This window comes from Cynocephalus volans, chromosome 5 (genome assembly GCF_027409185.1).
Source record: "Cynocephalus volans isolate mCynVol1 chromosome 5, mCynVol1.pri, whole genome shotgun sequence".
NCBI classification, from domain to species: domain Eukaryota; kingdom Metazoa; phylum Chordata; class Mammalia; order Dermoptera; family Cynocephalidae; genus Cynocephalus; species Cynocephalus volans.
The window spans coordinates 40,860,608-40,873,756 of record NC_084464.1 but is presented as its reverse complement, the minus strand read 5'-3'; the positions used below and the strand labels follow the sequence as shown (position 1 = coordinate 40,873,756).

The 13,149-nt window shown below is 39.2% G+C and overlaps 1 protein-coding gene across 1 annotated transcript; it reads left to right on the top strand.

The window, feature by feature from the left end:
- Nucleotides 1-2,349: 2,349 nt before the first annotated feature.
- On the top strand, nt 2,350-11,982 carry ZNF311 (zinc finger protein 311). The gene is made up of 5 exons (XM_063098239.1): nt 2,350-2,427; nt 4,346-4,427; nt 7,341-7,432; nt 7,770-7,896; nt 10,490-11,982. Exons 1-5 carry the CDS (start codon nt 2,350-2,352, stop codon nt 11,980-11,982), a joined length of 1,872 nt encoding a protein of 623 aa, XP_062954309.1.
- Nucleotides 11,983-13,149: the final 1,167 nt, after the last annotated feature.

Sequence of the window (13,149 nt, the reverse complement as noted above, 5' to 3'; positions counted from 1 at the left end):
CTCCCAGAAAGGAAAAAAGCTATCAAAGACCCTTAGAGTTGGATGAAAAGGACACAGGAGATAAAATGAAGGTATTCCCACTGACCAAAGATGAAATAATTTGGATATCAAAAAAAAATAATGATGGCAATTGATTGAAATTCATTGAATGTATTTTTTAAAAAATCACAAGTTCAGAACAATACTCAAAAAGAGGAAACAAAATAATTTGTATTAGTTATCAATTGCTGCATAACAAATTACCCCAAAATGTAGAACCAAACATCAAACATTTATTATCTCACAGTATCTGCAGATCAGGAATCTGGGAGCAGCTTGGCTGATGGTTCTGGGTCTATGGTCCCTTGTAGCCAAGATGTCACCCACGGCCACAATAATGTGAAGGCTAGACTGGTGCTCAAAGATCTGCTTCTAAACTCACGTGGTTGTGGGCAGGAGGCTTCAGTTCCTCCCCACAGGTGCTTCTCCTTACAACACGGCATCTGCTGTCCCCCAGGATGAGGGGGAGAAGGGGAGAAAGAGAGAAAGTGGGAGAAAGAGAGTGGGAGAAAGAGGGGGAGAGAGACTAAGACAGGAGCCTTAGATTATTTTGTAACCTAATATTAGAAATAACATAGCATCACTTCTGCCATATTCAATTGGTTATACAAACCAACCCTGGTACAGTGTGGGAAGGGGATTTACAAGGGTGTGAATACTGGAAGGCAGAGCTCATTGGTGGCCATTTCAGAGGACGGTCACCACATCACTGGTCACCACATGTCACTGGGGCACAACTGCTTATTTTGAAAAGCAGCAATTAGGTTAAAAATTAAACATTCTGTCTTTCCTGTACGAATTACATTTCAGGATAACCAAATAGCCCTGAATTGATAGATTGATTTTAAAAAGTCCTTCTTTACAAAAAATTTTAGCTAATAAATGTGAAAAAAAAAAATTGAATTAGAAAATCACAAGTTTACAACCTCTAATGAAATGGTTGATTCTGGCAAGGATCAACAGTGGGAGAAACCGTCAGATGAAAGGTTGATGGGGAACTTTACACAGAAGGATCCAGCTATCAAGTATTCAACCTTTTAATCGATTTTAGCATCACAAAGAGTGAAACAAACATTATATGCTTCCTACTGTGCAGCAAAAAGAAATACGTAGCACCACCTAAGAAGAATTTCTACCAAAAAAGTTAAACAACTCTAATGAAACCTTTAAAACTAACATCTAGTTTACAGGAAATACAAGGTTAGAGAAACTAATCAAATGAGGGGCTGGCTGGTTAGCTCAGTTAGTTAGAGCGCGGTTCTTTGGGCGGCTGGCCAAAAAACAAATCAAATGAAGACACAAACAGATAAAGCCAGCACGTAGAACATTCAGGACAAACGACCCAATTTGTTCAATGAGTTGATTACATTGTGGGGACAGGGGAGATGGGGAGAAAGTGAAAGACAGAAAAACAAACTGTTCTAGATCTGAATAAAAAAAATCAAGAGATATTACCAAATTAAACATTTAGACTTCAGGTCTTGAGTCAAAAAAGACAACTGTTGCAAGAAGCATATTTATATATTTAGGGAAATTTAATATGTGCCCGGCATTAGATAACAAAGAATTAGATGGCATAATGACACTGTAATTCTGTAAAAAAAAAATGTGCATATTTTTAAGAGATATATAACAAAGTTGAAATAACATGTTAGGGCTTTGCTTTAAAATATTTCAGCAAGAAAAATGGAATAGAGAGGTGAAACAAAATACCGCATGTTCTCAATTATTTGTGGGAGCTATAACAAAAATAAATAAGTAAACGAACGGGGTCGGGGGGAGGGAAGAAGCCACAACAATCACAACTCCTTGATTTTGTTAAGACACGTGAACAGATATGATGTTGATGAGGAGAAGGGGGGAGAGGGAGGGAGGAAAAGGAGAAATTGATAAAGGGACACAAAAATCAACTGTATTGTGTACTGATAAATTTTGTTTTTAAAAGCTCATAGGAAAATTTTTTTTAAATCTTATTTACTTTTAAATCTGAGTGATGGGTATATGGGGGTTCATTATACTCTAAATTTTTGTGTAGGTTTAAAATGGTCTTAATGATTTTTTTTTTTTTTGAAAAACACATTAAATGATGTGTGTTATTTTTAAAAGTAACTGTTTTATATATTTGTCATAAAACTTCCGTCCATTCCTATCCAGATTCCCCTCCACGACAACAATGAGCCAATTGGTAACGTTTCTGCCGCCCCGACCCTCCACCCTGAATCCACCAGCGCAAACTCCTAGAGGACGCGAGGGGTTTCCAGGACACGCCGCGACCAGAGAGTTGAGGTGTTTCCTAGAAAATCACCGGAAATGATGACTGGCCGGCTAGGAAGTAGAGCCGGTCTGCATTTGGGTTTCTCATCTCTTCGGGAGAATAGCGATGCGAAGGTTTGTGCTTCGAGTGGGCGCGGGAGGGGATCTGCAGCCTGGGGGTTCCTGAGTTGCCACCTGGGTCCCGAGCAGGCCAGGGGGCGAGTGGGGGGAGTCGGCCTCACTTAAATACATCCTCTCCCTGGGGGACCCGGGGTAGGGGCGGGTGGGGGGGCCTTTGGGGCCAGATTTGGGAAGGGAATAGCAGCGGTTTCCTCCCCCAGACAGGGCTTTTCCCGCCCATTTTTCTTACTTCCTCTTGCCCTCAGGGGCCCCTGACCGTTCTTTTTATTCTTCTCTACAGCGTCCATTCATGTATTCATTCATTCAGCCAATTTTTAATTCAGCGCCTACTAATTTAGATATTGGGAGTACAACAGTGAACAAGACAGACAAAAATCCCTGCCTTCGTGGAGCCTAGGAGCCTACATTTTAGCGAGGATGGAATGACAAACAATAGATGTGGTAATATAAGTAACTTATGCACCATGTTGGAAAGTGCTAAAGTGTTATTGAGAAAAAGAAGAAATAATGTAAAGGAAGGTAAGCCCTATCAGGATTGGAAGGAGGGAGTAAGTTGCAATTTTAAATAAGGTACTTAGAGCAGACCTCTTTGGGAAGATGACATATAAGAACACACTTGAAAGAGGCAAGATTATTGGCCATGGAAATAGCTTGAGGTGAAGGAAACAGCCAGTGGAAAGGCCCTAAAATGGAAATGGACCTAGGGAGGAAGAGAAAGAGGGTCAGTGTGGCTGAAGAGATTAGAGTGAAGGGGAGAATAGAAGAGGAAGTCAGAGGCAATGGTCACATTTATGGACTTGTATGCCACTGTTAAGGACTTCAGCATTTATTTCAAGTGAGTAGGAGAGGAAGTTAGAAGTAATGGGCACATTCTGTAGGGCCTTGCGTGCCTTTGCAGGGACTTTAGCTTTTATTTTGAGTAAGATTGAGCCATTGGAGAGTTTTGAATAGAGAGATGAAATGATCCAACTTAAGTTGTAAACGGAGCACTCAGACTGCACTAATAAGAAGAGAGACAGAAGGGAGCCAAGGATAGAAGCCAGGAGACCAGTTGGAAGACTACTGCAGTAATGAGGAAGAAGGGAGATGGCTGGTGATGGTGGCTCAGACCAGGGTGGTAGTAGTGGTGATTGTATTCTGGGTATACAGTGTTAATATTTCCAGTTTGTCTTCCTGTGCTCCTCCATTTCCCACAGATGCCTCAGATCCTCAGTGGTTTCCTCTTTTTTCTATGATCACATTCCTCTTTTTTCTCTTTCCTTCACCAAATATGCAGAAAAACAAGATACAAGATTATAGCTGACTTCATATTGCTAGTGAGCCCCCAAATCAGGGCATATTTGACCCATCGAACCAAATAACAGCTGTCCTGTAGGTCAGGAAGGACCCTTTGGCTGGCACCACCAAGACTTATGTCCCCCAAGAGAGGCTGGCATCTACAGGAGTCACTTCATAACTTATTGTTTGGGAGCAGGATCCAACCAGCAGGAAGAAACCAGGACAATAGTGGAAGACTGTAAAAGAAACCTGGGTAAAAATATGCAACAGGTAAGAAGAGGAGGGTCCGTGATACAGCCCAAGAAGAAAGAAGTGAGTTCAGAAAGAAGGAAAGTAGTGGGAGTGGTGGTGGGTCTGGACTGACCTTGTGGAGGTCTCTCTCTCTGGCTATTGTTTATTTCTGCTTGACCTGATGATCATTAAAGCTCTGTGGTTATGGAGAGTAACTGGATGCCATTTCTATTTTTCATAAGGTATATTAAGAACTGAGTTCTTGATTTTTCTCCCTCCTTTTGGTATTTCTGTGAGACAGTTTCCATCAACAAACCTTTGTGATTGGATGGTTGGTTGCATCTTCCTGTATATTTTTCTCACCTCCATAACCTCTGTGAATTCATTTTGTGCCCTGCAACAGGTTGTACTGTCAGATGAGAGTCCAGGACCACCAAGCCAGCTCCCTTGGATCCCCCCTGATTCCCAGCACCTTCAGGAAAGAGGTAAGGCCATACAGGATGTTGTGGCAGGAGTCATGGCAGCTGAGAATGGTATAGTGACACAGAATGGGTGAACGCTGCCTTCCTGGGGCCCAAAACTCTGTTCATTATTGAACATTTATAGAAAGTCTTCTGTTGTTTCTCTGCCAAGCTTGGATCAGTATCAAGAAGAATTAAATTATTCAGTTTTTGCCTCATCTTATATAAAGTTTGGAAAAAATAACCAAAGATTCATAAGAAAAGATTCTACAAAGCAATTTATCAAATAAATTGAACTTATTCAATCATTTACTATATGTATAACTTGATGTATATGATAAATAGCATACATATTTATACATTAATACTTACAAGTATAAACCTTATAGTATAATTCAGTAACTCCTACCCAAACATAATTTTGCCAGCATATAAAATTTTAATATGTATAATTTTACTTCTGCAGACTTTTTTGGAACCCTGAGATTTTTAAATTATACAACAGATACTTGAAAAATACAAAATTAAAGCAGTGGCAAAAAAGGAAGAAAGGTTTTCCTGTGAAGCTTTGAGGAAAATGAAGGAAGGTATACTAATGGGACGCTGAGTTTTAGAAGTGCTTTTTGTGGCATATGTGAAGAAAAAAGTGCTTAAGATTTGTATAAAAGGGGCTGGTGGATGTGGGACCTAGAAGATGGTATTTAGCAATTCTGGAGTCATAAAATCAGACCCAGAAAGGCATACACTTTTGGACAGAGGACTAGGTATATCCAAAAGTATGCTTTTTAGTTTAACCTATAAAAAGAAAAGTGAAATGTATTTTTAGATATATCATTGAAACTTCCAGAGGAGAAATCCTGACATATCTAATCTATAAGGAATCATAAATGAAAATTAATCATAAGGAACATATTTATTATAAATTTAGAAGTAGAAAATAATAGATATTGTTAAACTTGGGTGCTCATTTTATTTCATTGTTTTCAATATAAAAATATATACACTCGTATGGTTCACATCTGTCTCCCAGTCCTCCTTTACTCAGAAGGTCTTAAGTTATCCTCCCATAGTGGATTTTCAAGGCCATAAAGTCTACAGTTACCTAACATATATATAAATATATTAATCTCATCCTAGAAAATATCTTTGCACTGCTTTAACAAATAGTGTCATGTTGTTGTTTTTGCATGTAGCCTGTCTCCCAAGTTCATTTGTAACTTGAGAGGAGAACCTGACCTTTCAAATTATAAAGCTAAAAAATAAAGCTTAAGAATCACTCTGAATTGACCAAACTTTTCCAATTGTGATGAGAATATGGTAAAAAAAAAAAAAAAAAAAAAAACCAATTGGAATGTATATGGAGGGGAATTTGAGTTATATAGAAATGTGCTTTTGTCAAAATTCATCTAGTAGTACACTTAAGACTTGTGCATTTCACTATATGTAAATTTTACCTCAAAGAAATGTAAACAGATATTGAATCCAGTTAATGATATGCATGTTTAGAGGTAAAGTGTACTAATGTTTTCAATCTACTTTGATGTGCATCAAGAGATAAAATAAATTAATGAACAGATAGAGGAAAAGATTATATTGCAAAATGTTCATTTTAGAATGTAAGCGATTGGCATCTGGAGATTTACTATATAATTTTTTCAACTTTTTCACATATTTGAAAATATTTATAATAAAATGTTGGTTGACAAAAATCCAGTTGAGAGCTTTAGGTTTATTGATGTTATAAGGAAAAGAACTGTTATGTGATATAACAAGGCAAAACATGTCTGCTGTGAGCTCTATGCTGTCCAGGTAAGTTTGGAATTTTTTGAGACAGAGTTATAACGTAACTTAGGACTTTTAGAGTGAAACAGTAGAAAAACTGAGTGGAACCACTATAACTTAGACACAGCCTTGGTCTTGGTCAAAAGCTAAGAGTAGTCTAGATCAATAAAGAGTCTTCTTGGGAAGTTTCTGTGAGAAGAAATCAATTTGGTTCTAAATTAGGGTTTTGGTAAAATTTGAATGATAGTTTCAGGGACTTGAGGCCAAAGAGTGATCTTTGAGTTTTACCAATAGATGACTTTTCCCCTGCTAATATCTTAATAATAGAAAGCAATCATTCAGACTTGGATTTGGGGATGCGTTGATAGACCATCAAAAAAAGATACCATAAACAATGAAGCTGCAGAAAAGTTGATATGGCCTGCAAGGAATAAAATAGGGCTACATTAATTAGTAATGTGAAACTTCTCATCCAATCCATATGAATCATACCTAAACATTTAGACAACTCGGATAAAGTTTCTTTTTCATTTTAAAGTGCTGTTTGTGATATACTGCATTGTTATGGGTAGGATAGTTTAGTACTAGGTATTTAGTAGGAAAAAGGATCAGCATTATAGGGGACAAGTGATTTTTCTCTAATATGGACAGGGAAAAATGTTTTCTAATAAACTGACTGGAAGTAGAACAGCCTTTAAGTTACTTAAAAAAAACAAGCTTTGGGCCTATCCCAGGATATTTCTGTTCAACACCTATTCTCCCTTTTTTCTCCTCCCACCTCCCCAAGTCTTGGAGGAAATTAGTTCAATAAAGAAGGGTTATCATACAAACTGGGAGTCAGTGATTTGGGCCTTTTTTTCCTGATCTGTTTAGGGAGGGGGTAAGGTTATTCTGGACAAAGACTAGAGAAAAACATGTAATAGGTGAGAGAGGAGGAGAATGCATTTACTGTTGGCTTGACTGCCATGCCAGGTCCTGACACCCAACACTGGAAGCTGAGACAAGGGAAATAATGGAGAAGAGGGATACTGTGAAGCAGTGGACTTAAGCCCAGGTTAGAGCTGCAGAAGCTTCTGCATTTGGAGAAGAGAAGATGAAAGCAGAAGGTTTCATTAATACTATAAGCTGACTCTTGGCTTATCTCTCTTCCCTCAGCTCTACCAACTCCTCAATATCCTGCCTTTACTAAAGATGGAAGCCAAGGAAACCTGGCAGGAGCAGATATCACACTGATGAGCCAGACCCAAGTGAGCTGAGGCCCCTTCCATCCTTCCTGAAAATATATCACTGCCTCCTAAATATGGCCCTATTTTCATTGCATTCTCTAGCTATGCAACTCCCAAATCAAGGTGCTCCCTCTCATAAGGAACATTTTGTTGGATGACATACCACTTGTGGATTGTTTCCTCTTTTATTTTTTGCTGTTGAAACCCGATGCTGCCTTTTACCTGATTTCCAAATATCCACCAAACGATAACAGCCTTTCACTTCCATAAACCTTCTCCCTACAAATTCCTTTCTTCTGCCTGTCTCCTGAGGAAACTATGGAGTTTTCTCCAGGACAGCAGAAACATATTGTTTCAGGACTCAGTGACATTTGAGGATGTAGCTGTGAACTTCACTAACCAGGAGTGGCGGTGTCTGACCTACGCTCAAAGGCATCTCTATAAAGATGTGATGTTGGAAAATTATGGGAACATGGTATCACTTGGTAAGGACCTTCCCTGCACTTGGCTTAGTGCTTTCTCCCTTTTTTTTTTTTTAATTGCTTTATTTATTGATGTACGTGGGGTCTCAAATTGACAGTCAGAGCCCTCATTCTTTATCATCAGGATCTTGCCCCCCAAAGTTACAATTTTAAGTTGCCTCTGTTAAATAGCAAGGTAATTTTTGGGCTAACCTAGTTGCTCTTTTCTGATTCTTTGGAATGGGACTCTGCCTGGATGAAAAGGAGATACTTAGTTTCTGTTTTCCCAGCGTTGTTGCTTCCTCAAGCCTCTCATTTCCCATCAGGTACTCTATATTCAGGCCCTAGCCGTGAACTGCCTTGTAGGGATGTGAAACTGATAGTTTTCCTATACAGACTTCCATTATCCTAAAAAGAACACCCAAATGACCATTTCCAAGAATCTCTTTCTCCTCCCTTCTGAGTATGACTTTTCTGAGAAAGTCCCTAAATGCGTTCTTTTACATGTTAGACCCTGAATAAACTCTTTTCTCTACCTAAATGGACATTTCTTTCCTGTTTCTATATGCAAACAAAGGGATCAGGGATAAGTGTTAGGACAGTTGCTCTATACATTCTTATTCTCTACAACCAGGATTTTCATTTCCTAAACCTCCTTTGATCTCCCATCTGGAACAAGGAGCAGAGCCCTGTGTTCAGGATTTACAGGACAGGGAGTCCCTGAGCTGTTCTTACCCAGGTGAGTGACAGAGAAGCATTCAGTTCACTCCTATCTTCCATGTGACAAAATGACTATAGAATGTTCTTAGTGGTGGGTCATCCATTCTGAAGGGCCCAGAAAGAAAATCCATGTAGGAAAACTTAAGGAAAAGAAAACAAACAACCACTGCCAACTATTTGGGCAGTTATGCTCTCATTATTTAATTGGTTCTCTGCAACATATCTCATAGGCTTTTTGCAATTTGACCCTCAAAAAAGCTCAGAAAATTTATCTCCTCTGTGTGTATCCATTACACCAGAGCTCAGAAAATAATAAGTTGAAGGAGGGGAGGAGCATTCTAGGCAGAGGGAATAACATGTGAGAAAGTAAAAAGAGTATGAGTAAAAGAATATGAGCTGTAAATAGTTCAGTGTGACCACAGCAAAGGCCTTGGGGTAGCTGGTGGGGAAAAAACAGGAGCAGTATAAAGATGCAAGATTATGATTTGAAAGACTATTTTTTGGTTTGTTTTTTGAAGAGTTTTTGATAAACTACAAGCCTTGGGCTTTGTTCTTACATTAACAGCCAACATTTATTCAGTGTGGCAAGTGCTTTAAATGCATTGACTCATCTAATTATCATGGGTAGTCTAAAGTCCATTTTATAGATAAAACAATGGAGGCAAGAGAGAAGTTATACTGTCCTCCCAAGTTCACATAGTTATTAGGTATCAGAACTAGGATTTGAACCCAGATAGTCTTACTTAAGAGCTAGGGCTCTTGACCATGTGCTTTACTTCCTTCCTGTCTGGTTAAGTATGGAGTGTCATTAAAGCATTGTGAGCTAAAGAGAGACATCAGTAGGTTTGATTTTTAGAAAGAATAATCTGGAAGCAGTGTAGAGGATGGCTTAGAGGGGAGCCAGACTAAATGACATTTGAGCAGTATTACAGTTAGCTAGTGAGAATGTACTGGCAGTAGAAATGGAGAGGATGGGACAGAGTTAAGAGATAATGAGAACATTGATTTGGACTCTCTGATTGCCAACAATAGAAATTAACTAAAGCTACCTTAAGCAAAAGAACATGAATTTATTTATTATTCAGGGTGTGTCATGGAACCTAAGAGCAGGTATACATTAGGCTCAAGAAGAACTGGAATGCCATCAGGGCCCTCTCTCCAGCTGTCTTCTCTGCTGCTCTATGGGTCAGCTTTATTCTTCTTTCCTAGCAGATTGACCTTCTCTGCTTCTCAGACCAGATGGCAGAACATTCCCTCCTCTGTACCATATAACATCCACTGGTTTTCAAATTGAAGTACTAAAGATTTATCTACCCTCACAGCCTGGCCTAACCTGCCCTCAGATCACAATTCCAAAGTCCAAGAAAACAGAATCTGGCCTAGTTTGGGTCAGGTCTTGTTCATATCTAATCTGTCCCACCTAGATGGGCCAAGTCACACAGCAGCAATATGGCTCTCCAGGGCCTACTCTTGGGAGCAAAGCAGACAGTTCTTTGAAAGGGGACTGCATCGGCATTTCAGCACCACCTCTGCAACTCACTTCACAGGTGGAATTTGTAAAATGTTAGCTGAGTAAATATGAGGGGAGGAAAGAGGAGTTGAGATTGATTTACAGTTTCCTGGCTTAGGTAATTAGGTATATGGAGTTGCCACTTACTAAACTAGGAGCCTCTAGAGGAGTAGATTTATAGGGATTTTTTTTTTCTTTTTTTTTATTTGCTGAGTTTAAAATATCTTACCTCTTTTCACTATTTCAACCTGTCCTGACCTTTGGCCACAATGTTAGCAATTTTTCCAGCATGGAAAAGTCATTTACTCTTCAAACAGCTTAACATTGCTTCACCGCTCCCACCTCACTTATTTCCTTTCCTCTGACATTTTTATTTTCTTGTTTAAGTGTCAACTGATAAGACATGGCCAGAGAATGAGAAGTCAAGTTTAGAACAAGAGGCTTTTGAAAATGGAGAAGTCTGCTGGGTAAAATTTAACAGTCTCCTAAAAGTTGTTTCCCAGGATCCTGAGGTTAAAGGTTGTGTACAGGATGTCAAATTAGAAAATCAGTGGAAAACACTCATAAGGGAGAAATTGAGAGAAGAGAAAGAAGACTCTGAGAAAGTGACTTTCAAAAAAGGAAAAAACCAGAAGGTACTTAGAAAAAATTCCAATCCTAACTCAAAGCATATTCCATATACTAGTGTTCTTACGGAACAGAAGTTCCATGAATGTGCCAAATGTGACAAAAACTTCAGTTGGCATTCAGACCTGATTCTCCATGAACGAATTCATTCTGGTGAGAAACCCCATATGTGTAATGAGTGCGGGAAAGCATTCAAGACCAGAAATCAGCTTTCTCTGCACCAAATAATCCACACAGGGGAGAAACCCTTTAACTGCCCTCAGTGTGGGAAGGCCTTCAATAGTAGATCAGGTCTTTGCCGACATAAAAAAACCCACAGTGGGGAGAAGCCTCACGAGTGCAGGGAGTGTGGAAAGGCCTTCAAAACCAGGAACCGTCTCAGTATGCATCAGATCGTCCACACTGGGGAGAAGCCTTATGAATGTAATGACTGTGGGAGGGCCTTCCAGTTTAAGCATTCCCTTACCATCCACAGCAGAATCCACACTGGGGAGAAACCATATGAATGTGAGGAGTGCGGGAAGGCCTTCAGCGGCAGTTCAGATCTCACCAAACACACGAGAATCCACACTGGGGAGCGGCCTTATGAGTGCAGTGAGTGTGGAAGGGCCTTCAGTTGGAGCTCAGACCTAAGCAAACACAAAAGAATCCACACTCAGGAAAAACACTACAAGTGCCCCCAGTGTGGAAAAGCCTTCGGTATCAAGGCAGAACTCACTAAACACAGAAGGATCCACACTGAAGAGAAACCTTACAAGTGTGACAAGTGTGGGAAAGCCTTTCGTCATAACTGTAAGCGCAGGACTCATGAACGAGAACACACTGGCGAGAAGCCCTATCCATGTGGGGATTGTGGGAAAACGTTCCAGGATCAGCACTGCCTTACCGTCCATCAAAGAATCCACACTGGAGAAAAACCTTATAAATGCTTGGAGTGTGGCAAAGCCTTCAGTGGGAAATCAAACTTGACCAATCATCAAAGAATTCACACTGGAGAGAAACCTTACGAATGTGAGGTGTGTGGAAAGGCCTTTCATCATAGTTCAGTCCTGAGGCAGCACAAAAGAATCCACACTGGTGAGAAGCCATATACCTGCAATGACTGTGGCATGTCTTTCCGTCAGTGCTCAGCTCTAATCGGACACAAGCGAGTTCATACAGGGGAAAAACCTTATGAATGTGAGGAGTGTGGAAAATCTTTCAGAGTCAGCTCAAATCTCACTGGACATAAGAAAAAAAAACATCGAATATAGAGAACCCATAAACTTGATGAGAGGGAGAAACCCCTCTCTTCAGTAACTGTATCCCAGACCTCAGTAGTCAGTATTTTGACCACCAATGCCTGAGTGTAACAATTCTGTTTACACTTTCCATTTCTCCTTCTTCCCTTTAAACTGGCCCTTCTTGTCTCCTATTTTGGTTATTCCTGACTTCCTGACCCCTAATTATGAGATCTCCAAAGGCATTGTTTTTTACCTCCCTATTCAGTATTTCTTCAATGAGCACATTCACTGCCAAGAGTTTGTCAATCACTTCATAATAATAATACATACTAGTGCTTCCTAGATGCCAGGCACTATTCTAGGGCTTTATACATTTAACTTAATCCATACAACATCCCTATGAAATGAGGAATTTGAGGCATAGAAAGATTAAAAAACTTGCCCAGGATCACATAATTCTGCACAAATGACCCCCAAATGCTCAGACTTCCATAGGCAATTACCATTTTCATGCACCATACCTTTTGAACATGAAGCTGTACCTAAGTTTAACACAAAACTTTTTTTAATTGATAAACATTGATGAGTTTTTAGCAAGTTGTTAGTTTGTTTTTAACTTAAATCCTGAATGGTATTTCTCCATATTGTATCAGGATTGCTGAGATTTAGGATGAAAAGGGAGGTGGGAAAGAGCAGGTTTAAAAATTACAGATAAGGAAAAGCCAGCTGTAAATGCTCAAGTAGCAGTTTACATACAGAAAGAGCATGAAGCCTGCCCCACTTTAAGTTATAAATACAACAAAATTTTTTTAAATGTTTATTCCTTAAATATTTGCTTTGTCCATTTGCATGATACATTAAATACTCTTTCAAATTTATTAGTAAATGTGTATCTTTTTAGGTCTGTGTGTCTCTTACTTCCATCCCTTTCTCTTCCAAATGTTACCACCTTATCAGTTCCTATTGCAGAGAGAATTAAATACCAGCATACAATAAGGCTGTTAAAATAGAAATTGAAAAATCCTAGAAGAGAATGTAAATGTGTTGGTTCAATTAACAATAATAACCATAATTGAGGATTAAATTTAACTCTAAGTTTCCACTGGTAAAGTAATGAACAGTGAGTTACCCAGCATTTCTCAAAGGTGTTTTACAAGTTAGTAGTTGTTCTTAAATAATAATTTTGGGAAATGATAA